Raw genomic sequence first — 21,022 nt, forward strand, 5'->3', positions numbered from 1 at the left:
CGTGTGTGGTCTCCACTTTATTCACTTGTTTTCTGCTCTTCTATGAGTTTGTGTTATTGGGTTCATGCCTCTAAGAAAAAACACATGACACTAGAATGCAACTCTCATTTGGCCTTGTGCCTATCGCCTTTGTTTTATAAGTTATACAATGACGATCTGTTGATAAAGGGACTACTTTTGGTTGATTTACAGCAATACATTTTGAATAAGGAATGTGTTGGCTGCACTGTGCATCAAAACCTTTCGAGTATTAAAGTTGTATAATCATCAGGTACAAAGTTTAAAATGGAACATTTTGACCCATTTGACACTTTCTTCTCCAAACTGTGGCTAAGTTTATCAAATGAGAAACAACATGTTTTCATAGTCCTAAAAGTAGTATCAAACTATACTATATGCTTGTACATTAGCAGAGCATGTATACAACCCCACTACTGTGAGATATGCTGCACTAAAAAGGTAAAAGGAAGTCATTATATTTGTTAAGCGAGTTAAGACCATTACTGTACTTTTTGACAACAATTATTATAACATCAAATAGTATAATTCGAATGGTTTGTGTCCTTTTAGTTTGATACAGTTACATTTCTGTATTCCATTTATGGAATTGAAAGTGAAGATGACTGGGCCTTCATTCAACGTGTTTCATATTGTTTTCACTAAAACACCATAAAGACCCCAATACATAAATAAACCTTATATTCTAATAGAAGTTGCATTCATCAGGAGGGGCTTTTTTGCTTAAGGGGTTACTCTCACATACAAAGCCCCCATGTGATAGTAACGAAAAAGGGGAATGGGAAGACACACAATTCAGTTCCAATAATCCCGCCAACAGGAAGTCAGATGAACCATTGCACTTGCTAAACGTTGGGAGCTGTGAGCATCTCCCTAGAGATATGCATCACCACCCTTCTCTTAATAGATATGCACAGGTGTTCATATGTTAATCTTGGAAATTAATAAAATATTGAATTAAAACCGAAAGCATCTGGCGAGTGATAATAAGAGAAAATGGAGACACGTGAGCAACGTCGGGAGAGCACATTAAGCAATAGATGCAAACATGTATGAGGTGCAGACACAATTAACTCCTTTTTTAAAGTATTTTATCAATACAAAAAATTGAAAATGCATTGACTATATTATGGCAAAAAGAAGCACATATAGAAACATCCTGCATTGGATAGGAAGTGAATATGAGCCTTATGGGTGGAGAAGCAAGAAGACAAGGTCAGGACATAGAGAGCCACGTGATGGGCAGCCATGATTACTATGCTTTTGAACTGGATATGATAACTGCTGTTACAATTACCCTTCGCTTCAACTGTTTTCTGCGCGAGCCAAGAATCAATGTTGTCCTGATTACAGCTCTAAGCCAGCTCCATCCTCCCAATCCAAAAACTGTTGCTACGCAGGAGTCACTTCACAGGCTCTTTCTCTTTTAAAAACACTGCCGAGACTAACTGCACACAACAGGAGGCGGCGACAGATGAAGAAATCTGTCCGTGTGTGTGTGTGTGTGTGGCAGTTATACCCCTGTTATTACAGGGAGGAGGAAGAACAAAGTGCTTCCTCACAGTGATAAGTACAGCTCTGTGTCGGCTTCTCTTTCCTCCCGGAGAAGCTGCTTCTGACTGAGTGACAGGAGAGAAAGAGAGAGGGGAGGTCAGCTGAGGTGACGCAAAATAAGAGGATAACTAACGACAATGTTTTCACGCACAAATGCCAAAGTGTGCCTTGCAAACTGGATTTGCATCATGCACTGGTTAAAGGTACGCAGATAGAGAACATTCGACTCTAAAGGACACGCACGGAGCAGTTCTGCTAAACATCGCAGCATGTGATTCCTATTCAAACACAAACACACAGTGAGACAGAGAGTCCTGTTGATCCATCACACGACACATCCTGCTAGCTGACCTTCACTGGAGCAACTCCTGCTGAGCATCTAATACACGCAAAGAGGAAGAGGAAGAGGAGGGAGATGGAGCGGCAGACATTGAAAAAGAGATGACAACAAACAGCTAATTGAGAGACAAACATGAAAGGAGGCGAGGAAAAGAGGCTACAGCAGAGACGGGAAACATCTGAACTAATACGGATATTTATAGATGGAGTGAAAACGAGCGAGTACCTCTTGGAGCGCCGCAGCATGCTCCTCTCGGGCAATGAGAAATTGGAGAGCACCGTCCAGGAGTCAGACATACTAACGCAGACGTGCGACCATCGCTTTAACACACTCTGCAAACCGACGCCGGCTCCCACCTGTCACACCAGCATGAGTGTGTTAGAGTTGCTGGTGTGTCTATTCTCTCCTCCCTCTCTCTCTCTCACTCTCTCTGCTCAGCAGAGCCCCCTCTCTCCCTCCCCCCCTCTCGGATGCTCTTTTCTTCTTCTCACCCCTCTGTTCCTGAGTGGAGCTCTTATTGAGTTCAGTGAAAGGCAGAGCGGGGACAGACTGGTTATCAGAGTAGAGATAGGGTTTGATTCCACCAGTGAATTGCATCAGTTATATTTACCGTAACTTATTTCCATTACTGTTCAAGATGAAATAGAGATACAATCAAGAAGTGTGGAAATGTTCCTTACTTCAAGACAGGGACGACATGTAATAAGCATGCAAGAAGAACATCCCGGAAAATAATTAGATTAGAATCTACTGAACATCCAATGACCCTAAATGTGGTCCAAAGGCTAAAGTCAAGTCAGTCATCATCATCATTATAACCAAGGTCAAGCTTGTCTGTGCCACACATGGGACTGTGCATGTGTTGGGTATACACTAGAATAAACCATACATGGTACCATTTATAAATATATACTCGTTCGTTAGTGTTTTCTAATTTGAGGAACTTTGCTAAATGAACATTACAGTTTTAAAGCATTAACGCATCCTAATATTGCTCTTATTGATCTGTCAGTCTTCTTTGAATATTGGTCAGAGTTATAAAGAGTAGAGCTACGGAAGTAATATAGCAGGCGTCCACGATTAGATGAATCACCAACTACTTTATTATGGATTATCGCTTTGAGTATTTCAAAGAACTTTTGTAGAGTGACGCTGAAGTCCCTTTACAAAAATCAATGGGATACTTCTATTGGGTTTTCGAATATTGCAGAAAACACAATCTATGCTAAACACACTTTTACAAGTTGTGTTATTATTACTTTTATAATTGTTAAAGCATAAATGCAATCGGCAGAGGTGAAAAGCTAGAAATAGGCTTTAAGCAAACTCCATCATGACTTCAAAGACTGAGATCGGCGTGAAGACGTTTAGAAATCTCAATTAGTCACTTGTTATCAACCGGTCTTTTTATGACATATTCTCGCAAGTGTGGTCTTTTCTGATGTGTTTTGTGTCATAGAACACAAGTAGTACTTGTGTTAAACACCGAACCCATTTCGGGCTTCTAAACAAAAACAGTTGTGATCGAGATGAGAGAACCAGAAGTGTTCAAATGCCAACTATTTACAGGTGTTACGACTCATTCCAGCACCTCCCTAGTGTCCTTTCAAGTATCCAGAACAGTCTCTAATGTTGATGTGTCATTAGTGTTGGACTGCCTCTCACTGCCCTTTCAACAGCACAGTCTTGAACGCAAATGTTGCCTGACAAAAACAGAAGGTCAGGAAAGTTGTTAAAGCGGGCCAACAGAAGAGAGACACACACACACACACACACACACACACACACACACACACACACACACACACACACACACACACACACACACACACACACACACACACACACACACACACACACACACACACACACACAACACACACACACCACACACACACACACACACACACACACACACACACACACACACACACACACACACACACACACGTGTTATGGGGTGACACAGCACGCCTCTTACCTCCAGAGGAAGGGGTTTCCTCGCTGGTGAACAGGGGCAGACAGAGGGCCGTCAGAGGAACAGAGGGAGGGGGAGGAGGAGGACAGGGGGGAGAGGGTGACGACGGGGAGCTGAACGACGGAGGGATGAAAGGAAGTGGGGGACAGCAGGTGCTGGAGGAGGCTGCTGTTGCCGTGGCAACGCAGCTGAGCTGGCGACCAGATTCTGCCAACAGAGGAGGGAGGGGGAGGAGGGTAAGAAAGGATGAAGAGGGGAGGAAGAGAGCAGGGCCAGGGTAGAGGAGTGTGTGATGAGGACCTATTGACCGTGTGTGTGTTGGCTTTGAGAAGACATCAATGCTAAACTGTATTGACAGAGCAGTTGAGAAGTCTGAGTGGAAACATCTATCTGTTCTATTTCCTCCATCTGTCCAGCTACACCCACACGTGTGATATAGTGCACCATTTTAGGACTACCATTTCACATGTTTACGTGTCATTCTAATAGTTTTAACTACAATCCTTTTGATGCTTCATGCTATAATTAATATGTCATCGGAGACCAACTTGATGTCTTGAAGTACGTAACTCTGGCTGAGTCATGGCTCCAAAAAACAAACTCAATTAAGATCTGTGTAAAGTGTGTTCATACTTCATCGACTGAGCCTTTGGTGTAAAGAAGTGAGTTGAACATGAGCTTGGTTTAACTTTCAGAATTCCTAGCTATCGCTCTTAAAAAACGCCACAGTCAGTCCGTTAGAATAGTATGGTATAGTGCAAGGTGTGCAAGTGAATGTGTTGTACTCTATACAATGCATTTCTTAATTTAGGATGGACTGATCACAATGCCCATCGAGAAATAGTTTGGTAAAGTAAAAAGTTCAGCATTTACTTCCCAAATTTCAGTCGCGTTTTGAGTGGCAATAGCCTTTTTCGACAGCGGCTGACAGCACTGAGCTCATATTGTAAGAACGCACAGCCCCTGGATTTGAGGGTTGGAGGCTGCAGCGTGCCAAGGCTCTGCCCACTGATCCGCACCGGCTCTGCCTGCCTGCAGATGTCCCCTCACAGCAGGCAGGAAGCATCGCACAATAACTTATGGTGGGTGGAAACAGCTGGACAGAAAGTTCTGGATCAACTTCAGAGAGCTCAGTAAGGACTCCATGAGATGTTTGTACTCAGTCATATCAAATGTTGCCTTGCTTTACCTCTCACAAGAAGTGTTGTGAATTTAAAAGAAGAACAAATAGGGTTGACTTTTAAATTGAAATGGACTAAAAACACCCTCAGAGTTCAAATGGCAGTTGGCACCAATCTGTAGGGCATGAGGAGCGTATGGTGGTGGCTTCCATGTCTCCCCCCCCCCCCCTGCTGGGTGGGACAGAATGGGTGAGACCACCTGCTGGGAAGTCAAGGGCTATTCAGATTTGAGTATGAGCAGTGTTTCCCGTGCATAATGTAGGGCCATCTGTGGTGCACCGCCTCAGTTTCCGCACGACCATTGCATGAACTAAATTAAAACAATTTCATAATGAAATGCTAGATCCAATAGTAAGTCGTGCCATCTGGCCCCCGAGCGAGTGGACAGTGCTGCTGTCACGTATAGTGGGGGGGTGGCAGTTTGATCAGGTCAAAGGGTCGAGGTTTTTTAGAGATCAGGTTTAATAAAGACTATTTCAACAGGATGAATTAACAATTCAGGCATAGACCAATTTAACGATATGCAGCCACACTGTGAAGACATCTTTTGATGCGTCTGTTGCCAGGTTTTCCATTCAAATGTAAAACAAATGTTGACTGAATTTCACAAAAAATGGGCATAGTTGATCAAGATAAGCAGGTGATGTCAATTGTTCATTTGTAACCATTACACAATTGAAGAAGAGGGTAAACACGATGTGGTGAACTGTATGGTGGACATTGAGGGTAATATGAAACATCTTTAGTTTCCTGTATTCATGTAAGGAACATCAGATCGGCGTGTAGCAGGGAGACAGTTTAAACCTTCCGCAATTTCTCGTCTATTGAATGGAGCAGAAGTACTTTTGTATGAAAATACAATATTGGAGCAGAAGTACTTTTGTATGAAAATACAAGATTGGAGCAGAAGTACTTTTGTATGATACTACAAGATTTGTTTCAATTTTCCAGCGTTCCGTCTCATTGATTTTTACGAGCAAGTCGGAAAGTGCAACTGAGACATGGTAAATATAATCGTACCTTCCTTTGGTTTTTTGGCATTCATGTGAACCACGCTTTCCCCATTACACACTACTTGATTATATCCAGTGCAACAATGTGCAAATACCCAGATATCTGCTTTGACGTACAAAGTTTATGTTTGGATGTGACCTTTATAATTGGCGGGCGAACTAAGTTGGGGCTCTGGCTGTAATTAATACCTGAGAAGGGACGGAAAATTACCCATGCAAGAAAGTACACGCTGAAATCATTTAATAGCTTGTGCATGCACCTTCTGTAAATAATGAGTTGATTCTATATACTTGGTTTGATTTTCATTTGATTTAATATCCTTATTTAAAGTTTAAATGATAATAATCAGTGTATCACCCCCACAGATGACCCTCACAGTGGGGGGAACACGGACATGTGTTTGGAAATAGAGAGCTGGTCACTGGAGCTTATCAACAACTTCCTTCCCTGCTGGCATCTCACTCTGATACCTTCTCATGTTTCTGTCTCCTCACGGTTTTACATCCACCAGCTCAGTATGAATGTACACTATGCAGGTACGAAATTACAAACGTGTGTATGTGATTTAGTGACGCAGCTACAAAAACAATGTAGGCCTCACGCATTTATTATGGGCTAATATTCAGCAACACATCTGTATGTAGACAGGAACACAAATTGACAACTAATAAGAAAACATAACAATCATGGCAGAAGAGCATGCAGATAATTGGTATGTTTACATCCAAATGTTTCAAAATGTCTGCAAAAACATTGAAGATAAAGGCAAATCAATATATTTCAATCAGATTCATCAATATTCTGAGTATAGGAACATTTGAAAAGTGCAAGCACCTTTAAATCAAGTCAATTATTGGTTTTTGTATAGGATATCTAAATGTATGTTGTCATTGAGTTAAATGTACATCCCACAGAATCATCTTTTAGTACATTGGCACATTTCTGCAAGGCGAAAATATCCATTTCTAAAAGTTTCATGACCAAATGCCCTCAAAACTAACTAAATCTTGCTATCATTGTAAGTGCTAATTAGCTATTGTTAGCCTGTTTAAATTAAATAATAATATGCTGACCATGGTGAACATGACCTACTGAACATCAGCATTGGTGTTGAGGGCATGTTAGCATACTGGTGTTAGCATTTAGCTCAAGTATAGCCTGCATGATGCTAGCATGACTGTAGTTTAAAACATACATATATATTATTGATGTTTTCCTATAGGGTTCTTGTCAATGGCCATTTCTATTTGGATGTGAACATACTGTCCTGACGACAAAGAAACAATAAAAAGTACAAACTGACAAATGGATATATTTAGAAGTGTACAATTATCCAGGCAGCGTGTCGGTGCCCGTTCCCTCCACACAGACAACCTGCTAATTACAATCACACACACACACACACACACACACACACACACACACCACACACACACACACACACACACACACCACACACACACACACACACACACACACACACACACACACACACACACACACACAACACACACCACACACACACACACACACACACACACACTCTTACTGGAGGTGGAGGTGTGGGGCTCCCGCTCTCTCCTTCCTCCTCTTCATCTTGTGTCCCGGGACAAAAGGATCAACCGTAATGTTGAATAATCCAGCGAACTGCATCAGCTCATCTGCCTGTCAAACACATTCTGTTCTGTCCGTCCTCCAGCTTAAAACTGGACCAAAAACTGTCCCACGGTAAGAACACCGTGAGTCAAACCACTGGCTGTTCAATATAAAGGAATGACCAGAGTGTGTGTGTGGCGTCAGCACCTGCTCTTATCTCCAGACAGAGACACACACAGATATGTGAGGTATCTGGAGTAGAGTATTTTCTTCACCAACAAGCATGGGCATGCTGAGTCACAACCTAAAACACAAACACTCGCAGTCTGTGGAGTGACGTGGGGCACATCTTTGGCTCAGCTCAATTAGTAGAGCAACTCATTTTGTCTTCCTTTGAATAATCCAGTCATTCAACTCATGAAAGAAAATAATTTTAAAAAATGATGTGAAAAGTTCTGAGTATCCTGCATGTCAGATAATAAAGAGGAACCAATTCCTTTAAGTCCAGACTAGTTGGTAGCTGACCCTCAGCTCCACCAGGCAAGGGACGCTCCCGGGTTCATGTCCCCAGGAGCAGAGTGCCTTTCCTGGGTACAGTTTGATCAGTTCCCCCCTCTCAGTTCCTGGAAGTCTCGGAGTCTCTGATCGCTGTGACATGAGAGGACAGACTGAATCCTAACAAACCGTACCGTGAGAGGGACAGGGAGACAGACGGAGGGAGGGAGGAGGGTGAGAGAGAGAGGGGGAGGGAGGCGGGGATATGAAGACAGGAGGGAAGCCTGAGATGTTCTCCGTTCTGCTTCATACTGATTATTTAGAGCTTATTGTGTAAAGACAGGAATGCCTTTAATTTGCTACATGGCTTCTTTACAAGATAGTTGGTAGGTATATCTAGATCAGTTTGTTGCTTATTATTATAAAAGAGTTTTTAGGAACAAGTGTGTGTTGGACGACAGAGTAAACGCACTTATTTTCTAATTACTTTTTAAAGACTTTAAAAGTCAGGTTTACTTCTTAAAGTACACAAATTACTGTTTTAAAAAGAATAAATACAATAATGTTATTTATTAAGGCTAACTTTACTTTGGGCTAAAATGTGTTTTTTAAACTATAGGTTTTATTTTTTTATTTATAAAAAATGTGTTTTAAATGTTCATTGAGTTGGGTGAGGGTTAGTTAGTTCTACTAAGAGAAGCATGAATGAAACTGCCCTACACAGAGGCTAGTGTTGATTCATTCGGGACTAACTTGTTACAGAGAAATACTTTAGTTATTCTCTTTGAATACTTGCAGGAGATGAAAAGTCGCAGCACCGATCACAACCTTACAGGGAAATGGTCTCGCTCTCTGACACACTGACTCTGGGGACGCCGTCATGATAGAGTATTATCAGAGCAGCTGTCCTCTCTGTCTGTTCCTGTTTCTCAGAAGCCCGGACACCGCTGACCCTAATGCAGGGCTAAATGCAGCTCGCAGATTGCTAATTCATAAACAATGGAGTGGATCACAGACGGCTCTGACGCGGGTAGGGTTACTTACACACACACACACACACACACACACACCACACACCCACACACCCCACACACACCAAACACCACACACACACACACACCCCACACACACACACACAACACCACACACACCCACACACACACACAAACAACACACACACACCCACACACACACACACACACACACACCACACACACACACACCACACACCACACACACACACACACACACAACACACTAAACTGATGCAAAATAAGCTGCAGGACACAAGGATGTCATTACACACCAAGTTGGACCTGAGTGTGTGTGTGTGTGGGGGGGGGGTGTGTGTGAGTGTGTGTGTGTGTGTGTGTGTGTGTGTGTGTGTGTGTGTGTGTGTGTGTGTGTGTGTGTGTGTGTGTGTGTGTGTGTGTGTGTGTGTGTGTGTGTGTGTGTGTGTGTGTGTCCAGTTTGAAATGGAACCTTAAAGCATAGATTTTCTGACAGATTTCCCTGGAAGACAAATCGAATTAGGAAAGTGTCCAATAGCAAACATGTATCCTCTGTGTCTCTATAAGGTCCTCTGTGAGCCGTTGGTATAAAACAAGGCCAAAGTTCAACCATCTGTACAAAGCTTTTTATCAAAAATGCATTTGGAGAAGTAAGAATCATGTTTTAAATCTAATTTTAATCTAAGAGAACATTCTAATTAATGTTGTATTAAGTTGTGATGGCACCTTTTTGATCTTGGTAGAGTGAATAACAGTCATGACTTGAAAGAAAATGGTTTGAAAGCTTCAACAGCAACACAGAAACCGAGGGATAAATACATGACCTTAAGGATTTTGGGCCTGTGGGCCATCTCAGCTAATTTACAGATGGCCCACAGGCCCAATAGAGATTGCCCTGAAAGATGCGCGCGGACGAAATGACGCACGAAGGGTTTGGGGGGCCTCCGTCCCCCTAGAACATTTTGCTTTTTGCAGGTCTTATGCTGTCTGGTGCATTCTCTAGATGAATTATAAGATGAACCACCACAATATTATATTGTACAATTTAAATGTTATTCTTCATTTCACTTGTTTGTTTGCATGAGTTCTTGTTTGTGTTTGCTCGCTTGCATGCCCTGCATAGCTATAAGAAATACTTAAGTTGTTGGTCAAGACACTTTCCATCTGATGAAGGCAAATGCCTTCCCAGATGGAAAAAAGTAGAAAACATTACATTCAGTTATAACTGCCAACACAAACATTATTTACACTATTATGGCCCCTGTTAAAAATGTTTGCAATGTTATCTACTGTAAGTCTGGGAGACCTTGAGTGTACACTGGGATTCTCTTTTTGATTAACTTTTTTTGGGGGGGGGACTGCAGCTCAGTCTTTCTCTTCTTCTTTCCAGGCTGTTCACCTTGCTTTGGTGGACTAAGAAACATTGTAATACACTGACTTTAAATGATTTGATCGTTAGGTATTCAGCATCAGAATCCGTAACAAATTGAAATTCCCGCGAAAATGTGGTTGCATTCGATTCATTGTCCGGGTAGTATTCATTGTATATAAATCGTATTGACCGGGCCAGCCCGAACATCGCGAAGTTGGTCGAACGAATGCCTCCTCATCCGGAAGCTGACCGAGCAGACCCGAGCAGCAGTCGAGAGGAGCCGAGCGCATCCGCGAAGCACACAAAATGGCGACGTCCATGAAGAAAGACGGGTTGACCGACTTTTGGCAACTTTTTCATTGTTTTCCAACCGATTTGAACGCTGTCAGGCACTGACACGTCTCCACAATTGCCATAATAGATTGCCCGATCGGGCAACCAGCAGGTGAGGCTTCATTGCCCGAGCTAAATACTAGATTGCCTCGGGCCATCGGGCAGTCGTTAATGTCGAACCCTGCAACTGAAACATCACTGTATTGTCATACATGTTTTAGATAATGTAGGAGAATGTGCACTTGTTTTCTTTAACCTTCTATGTTTGCATGCAAATATTTATATTCTATTTAATTTCATCTTTTATTGGACATTGTACCAATTTGTACCAGTTTGTATAAATATCTTAATTAAGTTATATTTTGTAAATTGAACATTCTTACTTTAAAAGGATGCTTTTCAGGTTCATATTTGTATTTTGTGTCTCTACTATGTTTCCTTGCTTTAATGTTCAACAAGCTCTTTATTTTTCTCACACTGCCTGTGCTGCAGCACCTCTTGTCACCCTCTGTCTGAAACCAGAGCCCAGTCTGCTCGTGATTGGTCAACCGCTTACAGATGTCTAACCCCTTAGCCCAGCGTTTCTCAAAGTGTGGGGCACGCCCCACTGGTGGGGCGCAGAGATGTGATAGGTGGGTCGCGAAATACAAAATAGAAAAAATAAAATAAAAAAATCTTTTTTTTTCTTCACATTGGTGGAATATCAAAACAACGGAACGCCCGGGATGCAAAACGCATCAATGAAAGCGACCCTCTACCACACAAAACAACACCTGTAAATAACCCAATTTGTGTTCTTTGAAATTGAAAATGATATTGCATTGTGTTTGTTACTTTCGTTGCAGTTGTATGTCTTAAGTGTAATTTGGCATGCTTTTATTTTGAAGGCGAGTTTACGCTGTTGACAGTTGTTGTCGCTATGGAAACAAGAAACGTTTCACAGCCCACCCACTTAGAGGGAAGATATGATTGGTCAATTGTACTGTCATTTGACATTACTCGCTCTTCAGTTACTATAGCTGGCCCTCTGTGAATTCATAGCTGGACGTCCAATCAGCTCCTGTCTTCACCTCGCAGAGACGAGCTTCTTTCAGAGGAAGCAGATTCAAAGGATTTATTTCTTTGGAAATGTTATTTTAAATACAATTTAATCAAGTTATTATTGGTAAAACTAATGACAAATATTACTAAAAACATATTTAAAACAGATATATAAAGAAAAATATAATTTGTTGTAATGTTTTTAAATATTATTTCTACATTTAACTTCAACATTTAAAAAAAATCTTCCTGGGGGTGCATGCCCCCGGACCCTGCCTAGAGGATGTGACGTCCACCACCAAATAAAGCAGGTTAAAATAATGAAATTGCATACATTTTATTTTAGTAAACACTGAAAACGGGTCCCACAGACCCAAACAGCACACAAAGGTTAAAGGTAGCATATAATAATGTTAACATGTGCTAAATATATACACTGCAAAAAAACAAAAAAGAGGATTAAAAGTAGCTCATGACTTGTTTTATTTTTTGAAAGTAGCTCTCATCCTAAAAAAGGTTGGAGACCCCTGTTATAGAACGATACATTTCACAATTTTAAGCTTGGCCTACCATTTTATTGGAGCGATGAGGGACAGGTGGGGCTTGAAAAGGCCCACCTGTTCAAAGTGGGGAATGACAGACAAAGTTTGAGAACCACTGCCTTAGCCTATCATGTTCAATGTGTTGGAGCGCTAGCCAATAGAAGCACAAGTGTGACAAAGTGAAGTCACTATGTTACAGAAGTTAACAAAGGAGTCTAATGGGGCAACCGTCACAAAACCACATTTCTGAAAAAGTATTCTATTTCATAATAAATACAGTACTGTGCATCACAGCAGTGAAACAACGTGAGGAAATCAGAGAGGAATCAGATGCCCTGATCTGTTTCCTTAAAGGTCCCATGTCATGCTTTTCCGGTCATTACCCGTCCCCTTGTGTGTTATGAAGGTTTTATGCATGTAAACGGTGTGCAAAGTCACAAACCCTCAAAGTACACCCCGTAGCGAGTAAAACTCTAACACAGAAAAGACCTGTCTATGCTGCCCCAGAACGCCTCGTTGGAGATTCTTCTTTTTCCATTTTGTTCTTCTCGGTCATAGTGACGTAACGGTCATAGTGACGTAATCCACAGAGCTCCTCACAGACTCACTCAGCCTTATCTTTTCTCAGCCTCTTTTCTCAGCCGTGGCTCCGCGGATCTCCAGCCAGGCTGTGAGTGTGTGTGTGTGTGCTCAGGCTGAGTTCCGCGGTGTCACGCTGTCTCGCAGACCCCACGCAGCAACCAGGAAACAACACCAGTAATCCAACTCACACTGTCCGCTCCTCAAGCCTCAAAGGGCGGAGCACGAGCCTTGCAGCGTCCCGCCAACACGGCACCCAGACCCCACGCAGCATTCTCATCGGTTTGTCATTACTGGTGTCATTTTCTGGTTGCTAACGTCATTGTAACACATAATCACTGATGTTCCGCTGTAACGGTGGTGGACCAACCAGAGCACAGTGGGCTCATAGGGAGGGGGGGAGCAGGAGCTCCAACAAGCCCTGTAAGACAGAGAGTGAATACACATACTATACAGAGATGCTGTATGAGAAACCAATGTGAGTTTGGAACATTGAACAATGTAAATCTATTCTAGTAGACCTCAACAATGGAATTATCATCAGTAGAAATGGCCAAGACATGGGACCTTTAACAAAGAACAGCCGGCTAACTGTCACTTTAACAGACTACAGAGACTTCATACTGCCTATGAACTTACTGCAGAGCCTGAAGATCACACACACTACACATCAATGAACACACACACACACACACACACACACACACACTACACATCAATGAACACACACACACACACCACACACACTACACATCAATGAACACACACACACACACACACACACACACACACACACACACACACACACACACACACACACACACACACACACACACACACACACACACACACACACACACACCACCCCACACACCACACACACCACACACACACAACAGGACCCCTGTGGCTTTGCTCTGATATTAATAATCTGATAGAGCAGCCCAGTGCCTTCGAAGAGATACTAAAAGATAGGAGAAATAGAAGATTAAAAACGTTATTTGAAATTTGGACTTGACGGCTTTAGGATCCTAAATGAAAATGAGAAATCAGGATTTTCTCTACAGACCAACAGAGAGTCTTCAGATGAAGCGTTCATAACATGCTTTGGGTTGTGGGAAACTGCTCAACATCTTGACCTATACATATTTGTAAAATGTTCTGCATTATGTGGCGATGTGCATTTCATTCAAAGTTCAAATCCTAGAGTCTGTGCTCACATTTCTTACATGTAGTATACTTATATGTAGTATACTTAGTACACCTGGCAATAATTGGCTATGTAGAATGGCCCAGTCATGTTCTGTCATGTAACCAGCAATCCGGGCTTAAGAGCCCTACGGTATGGCAGGTCTTATTTGGAGGCGTAACGGTCATTCCTGCACAGAAAAACATGACCAGTACCTAAATAATAAAATAACATATCCTGATTAACGTGAATATCTCTATCTTTAGTCTATTAAACTTGCAATGTATTGTTTCCTACCGCTATGAGTGTCTCAAGAAACAAAACAAATAGAGTTTGATGAGGTGAGTAACATTGGATGGACAGTGTTTGTCATCACAAGGAGGTTATTACTGGGAAATGATCCGCAGCGGTCTCATCTTCTCCAAAACAAATGGACCTTGTTATTAAAACCACTTTGAACACTGAATAAATCAGTTTCCCATTAAACATGTGTGCTTCTCCAATGCAGTTTGGCTGCTGCTAACTGTGGCTAATATGCTGCTTGTTGTTTCACATTGTCTTTAAACGACATGCACCTTATCCAACCCGTGTGCTTTAAAGGTAGCTCAGGGAAACAGAACAACTCCAGAGTGAGTTATAAGAACACTTGTATGAGAAATCTTGTATTCCATCTGTTGATCAGAAGCAGGACAGTACATCTCTAGACTTTTGTTTCAAAACATGTAGAACGTTTCCAGCAGGACGATACATCAGCTTCCTGGCACACACTCACACTGATATAAATAGATCTGATACCATACACAGAGGGATGCTCAGCTGTTCTGGCACATGCATACAAACACACACACTAACCTGGACTCAGTGGCTTTTCAACTTTGTCCTTAAACCCTTAACTGGAAGCTCTCTCTGTATAACTTTATAAAGATTAACAGCTGAGAGGGAAAGAACACAGACATGTTTCTTGGTGATATTTATAGGACATCATTTTTTAGAGTAACATAGAAGAATAGCACTAGAGTTGAGCCTCAAGTTGAATGCTGCACACTGGACAGAGACTCTCCTTAGAACTCCATCAAAAGAACATGCTCATATAAGACAAGCTTCCCTCTCACCATCACTCAAAAGACCGCGCCTGACACTAGCGTATGTATCTGTGTTTGATCCATTGCATCCTCAAAGCTTTCCCCATGACATGTTTTAGGGTGAAAACAAACACTGCAGAAAGGACAGGCTCTGTCTGACTGGACAGAAGACAGAAGGGGGGATGATGGGTACTTACAAACTGCCTCTTCTGGGAAGGCTCAGCTCCTTCTGAAAGAGAGAAATAAACACAAATATGTTTTCATTATTTACAATTAAAGGCGAACATCATCAACAATAAGACAGTTTTATCATTTATGTCAAACAGTCGAGCACTTGTGTCGTCAGTACAGCTTTGTGTCCAGCAGGTGTCAGTGTGACATCACAAAGCAGCATCAACATCAGAGTTCATGTTCACAGTGTCTGTTGGTGTGCTTTTAAGCTACACACTGACTAACACATGCCAAGTATTACAAATTATTCATATTCAGGCTTTACTATTTAAAATGTTTGCGCACACAGGACTGTATAAAACCCAGATCATTTTACATAAAAAGTCACAATGTCATATAATGGAAGCAAACATATTTGAAGATGAAAAAGCACAATAAGAAAGGGGGGAGAAATACTACTGAGCTAACATAATTAAGAAAAGTAATTCTAACAAAAGACGAGTAGTTAAATAACACCTAAAGATATATACAACAGATAAGCATAGCAAAACAAATAGAGGAAAGCAACAATTTAAATTAAATTAATTAAGCTCACTATCTTCACGGGAAATCTCATCTGTTAGTCTTAGTAGTACAAGTATCATCTTTGGAAGTAAATCATTAAATAGGAAGGAGCCGGGAAAACCTCGATGTAAAGTGTGAAGACACCGTGTAACTTTATTTGGACACACATTTCAATGTGTTGATCCCCTTGTAAAAGGACTGCACCTGAACTGCACTTTGAACAAGTGACCACACGGGGGCAGAGAAGTGTCATTACATCATGAGTTTAGGAGGAGACAACTCTCCTGATGTATGGATTAACAGACAACAATAATGATGAGAAGCAGCCTGCTACTTTTGGATTTGGATGCGTGAATAAGGTCTTATTTCAATCAAATACATATTGCTGTTTTTCTCTGGACGTTGGAAGATGTACAAACATTTTGTGGTAAAAAAGGTTCAATACAGAATTGGTATGTACACAACCTGTAAACTGACAGCGCCTTCAAACAGTTTGAGAAGACAGACCACAGACATTACTGACTTCCTGGGGAGCACCATCTGGCCAATAGCACCAATTAGTGGGTGTGTGTGTGTGTGTGTGTGTGTGTGTGTGTGTGTGTGTGTGTGTGTGGTGTGTGTGTGTGTGGTGTGTGTGTGTGTGTGTGGTGTGTGTGTGTGTGTGTGTGTGTGTGTGTGTGTGTGTGTGTGTGTGTGGTACATGCATTTTGAAATTGTGTGTTGCCAGGTTCCCAAAGCAGCTCAACAGCTGGCTTTTACTTTAACAAAATATAGTTAGCACCATCATCATCATCCATCAGTGTGAACAGTGCAGAGGTGCTTCATTTCAGAGTGGGCGAAACACACACGCACAGAAGCTGAATACATATAAGTGAAATAGTTGCTGATTAACACAAGTTGATTGACAAATCGCTGCAGCTCTGAAACTGGTTGAGTTAAGGATTTCAGGAATGATGCATTTAAGTGCAATACTAAATGTAAAAATGGCTCTCCTAATCAGCTGTTGTTTTGTAAATCCAGACGCTTCCCAAGAAGAAGAACACACGGCTTCTAGGTAATAAAACGGTTTCCAACGGTTATATAAATAATTGAACCAGAAATAATGTCATTATTTTTCTGTACACACCTGCTCATATTATTTATGAAGATATTCATTTGTAATTTGACTATTATTATTATTATTATTTGATGTTTATATGTGAGCCCCTAACAATAGATTATTTTCTACATTCAGGCGTACAAATACAGTTTTTAGAATCTTGAAAAGGAAGTACTGACTGTGATTTATAATTGTTCCTGAGTCTTACATTTAATATTGCTGGCTCAACAACGTACAGAGCACTCAGAAGAGACAGATCAGAGATGCACCTTTCCGATTCCAACCCACTTTTATCTCTTTATCTCTACACACACTCTAACACACACACTCTACTTCCTGCGTGGGACGGCTGTATCATCAGAGTCTCCCTCTATCTCCCCATATATCTGCGTGCAGATGGGCTAATGGACATAATGGAGTGTAGTTAGAGCACAGTGAGTGGCTGTGGGGCATGTGTGTGTGTGTGTGTGTGTGTGTGTGTGTGTGCAATGATAACATCAATCAACATTTTGCTAGTTTTCATTTGGCCTCTGCAGAACAGAACAGAGCCAATAGCTGGTGTGGTGTGTGTGTGTGTGTGTGTGTGTGTGGTGTGTGTGTGTGTGTGTGTGTGTGTGTGTGTGTGTGTGTGTGTGTGTGGTGTGTGTGTGTGTGTGTGGTGTGTGTGTGTGTGTGTGTGTGTTTTGTCAGGCATAGTGGACCCAGTGATTCTATTGGTGCTGAAAGCAGATGTTGTTCAGACCCAGAGGATTGGGAAATAGCTTGAACATAAGGAGCGGGGAGGTGATTTTTGATCATCTCCCTCCAGGCCTTGTTGACCAGCTCGTTAAAATGCCATATCTGAACTCAAAATCACAGCAGAGATAATAACATAAGCTAGTTTTACCAATAAAGGTTTGCTTAAGTGTCCAATCTTGAATGGCTACATTCTCAGCCAGTGAGGGTGAAAGAGCATAGACTGTATTTAAGAAGTATACAAAGATACTGTGAGGTCATTCAATGGGTTCTAAACAAGTTTAAAGCCTAAAGTTTGCAGTTTTTGGCTTGTTTTTTGAACATCAACAATTTCTTTGTGGTGACACAGAGGGTAAATCAAGTTACAACCAAACATCTAAATAAGATGTTTTTTTAGGCAACGGAAAGGTTAAAGTTTTGTAAAACAAAACCCTAAACACTGTGGTAGTGACCTGGTGGTTTATCGGCTATTAGGCTCTAAATGGGACCATTATTTAAACAATGCTATATTGAAGAAGACTTGAAATTAGGGATAGAAGCCATCAAATCTCAGGTGATGTATCAATTTGATATATCAATATTTGTATCGACCTTATGTCTAATGTTATGTTGCTGGTTTCAGAGTTATCTAAACAACCGTACTCAATGCGTCAGGTTGGGTAGTACTGTCTCTGACCCTGTCACCTTGGAGAAGGAAGTTCCACAGGGCTCTATTTTGGGGCCCTTGCTCTTTTTATTATATGTAAACAATATTTGTAATCAGATGCAATTGTCTACCTATCATAAGTATGCTGATGACACTGTATAGTATGTTCATGTGCTCCTTCTCTGGATATGGCCGTTTCCAATTTAAAATCTGACTTTATCACACTGCAGCATGCACTTCTTGATTCCAAACTGCTTTTGAACAGTAAGAAAACTAAAGCAATGCTTTTTGCTCCAAAGTCAGCATCCTCTTGCCTCTCCATTGACACCCTTGATGGCGTCTCTGTTGAGTTTGTCGATACCTACACATATCTGGGCTTTTGGTTGGACAGTAATCTGAACTTCAAACACCATATTGAAGTTCTAACTAAGAAATTGAAATTCACTCTTCCTTTTCAGACTTAAATGTTGTTTTTCAACTTCATCCTGTAAAAGGTTGGTCTCTGGCTTATTCCTGTCCCAGCTGGACTACGGTGATACCATTTATAGATTTGCCTGTCCCACTGTTTTGGCCAAACTCGACCCACTCTACCATGCTGCACTGCGTTATATATCAAATGCACCCTATAGGACTCATCATTGCAAACTGTATAGCCTAACTGGATGGTCCTCACTTACTATGCGTAGGATGCAGCATTGGTTTTTATTAATGTATAAAGCCATTTTAGGTAAGCTTCCACTCTACATTTGTGCCAGATTTGCTCCAGTTTGTGACTCTTACAACCTCAGATCCAGTGCCTGGATACGGTTCCAGGTAACTGCTGTGTGGACTGAGGCTGGAAAAAGATGTCTTTTTTATTATGGTCCTTGGTCTTGGAATTACCTTCAATCACGCCTCAACCTGAGGGCACTTGTCTCAATAGCATGTTACCACCAGCTGCTCTTGCAGTAATAAGTAGTGTACCTTTCTTACTGTCCTAATGTGCACAATGTAGTGAGTACTTTTTCGTCTTTTGTTTTGTTAGTTATGTTCTCTGTAATAATATACTAATATTGGGAGGGATGAAACCCTCTTTAATGGTCACACATGCAGAGCACACAGCACACACAGTGAAATGTGTTCTCTGCTTTTAACCCATCCTAGTACCAGGAGTCTAGTACTAGGAGCAGTGGGCAGCTATTGTACAGCGCTCGGGGAGCAATGGGAGTGAGGGGGGAAGGGGGGTGTCCGGTGCCTTGCTCAAGGGAACCACGGCAGGGCAGGAGATGAACTAGGACCTCTCCAAGTAGCAGTACACACTCCCTTTTTAGGTCTGGTCGGAGACTTGAACCGGCGACCCTACGGCTCACAGTCCAATCCCCTGCTGACTGAGCCTGACGTTGCTGCCTTCTTGGCCAGGTCAGTGTTGAAAATTAGATTTTATCTCAATGCTTTTTTATCTGGTTAAATAAAGGTTAAATACATTTAAAATTTGCAACAAACAAGTTGCCCCTACTGGCCATTAGAATAATGCAGGTTAAAGGCCCTTCTGCATTGGTTTCATTTTTTAGATCAGGAAGTTTCCCTTCAAAGGATTAGTTGTAATTTTTTTGATGAAACCATGAGTGTATTTTTTTTTTAAATGTTTTGTGGGGATTGAGGGGGACAGCACATGTGCATAATATGTAGGAGACGTCCAATGTTTACCCTAAAATAAAACCTGAAAGGAACAATGCAAAAACGCAAACCAACAAAATGATGTATTTCCTTTCATGTCATGTCGAGTCAATATAACAAAAGGTGAATTGAACCGGCTCCTGAGACCTTTTCCCACCCACTACCGCTCACCAACCTCTTAACCTTTCTACATTACCCGTCTCCCCCTATCTCCCTCCTTCCTCACCTCGAGATTGACTCTCGTGCCTGGCGAAGAAACACACACTCAGAAAAAGAGACTACAGATGGGGGGGAAGATGAATGTCGGTGTGTTTAAGTACCTTATGCCTGCATTATCTATTCGCCCACACAGAGCTCTGTAATGTGAAATGATGCTCGTCTGAAACCATAGTCTGACAGTTGATTGCATTACATGCTGTGTGTGTGTGTGTGTGTGTGTGTGTGTGTGTGTGTGTGTGTGTGTGTGTGTGTGTGTGTGTGTGTGTGTGTGTGTTGTAGCTGCTTCTATCTGAGGCCTGAGGGAGGATTCTCACCCCAAAGCCACCCTTCAGAAATATCCCAAGAGGGAAAATAAGCTAATGCTGGATAATAAAACACACACACATACTGTACACACACACTATCTCTCTGCTTGTATTAAACAAACCAAAGCGATCTGTGATGAAATGATCCCCAGCGACAGAGAGGATAAGAGCAGCAGAACACAAAGCCTGAAGCAATCTGCCCGACGGAATACCGGCATCGATAACACGCTTTATGGCCGAGAGAGACAGAGGAAGAAGGGCTGGGAGGGTGATGTGATTAGAGAGATGGGGTAAGAGAGGAGA

General features: G+C 41.8%; 1 protein-coding gene across 1 annotated transcript in view; it reads right to left on the minus strand.

The window, feature by feature from the left end:
* mast2 (microtubule associated serine/threonine kinase 2) overlaps positions 1 to 21,022 on the minus strand; it is a 227,943-nt gene that overhangs the window by 67,488 nt on the left and 139,433 nt on the right. The window contains exon 4 of the mRNA XM_034081341.1: positions 15,522 to 15,553. Within this exon, the coding sequence (XP_033937232.1) occupies positions 15,522 to 15,553 (32 nt within the window). The remainder of the gene's footprint in view (positions 1 to 15,521; positions 15,554 to 21,022) is intronic.

Source organism: Pseudochaenichthys georgianus, chromosome 4, assembly GCF_902827115.2.
Source record: "Pseudochaenichthys georgianus chromosome 4, fPseGeo1.2, whole genome shotgun sequence".
NCBI classification, from domain to species: domain Eukaryota; kingdom Metazoa; phylum Chordata; class Actinopteri; order Perciformes; family Channichthyidae; genus Pseudochaenichthys; species Pseudochaenichthys georgianus.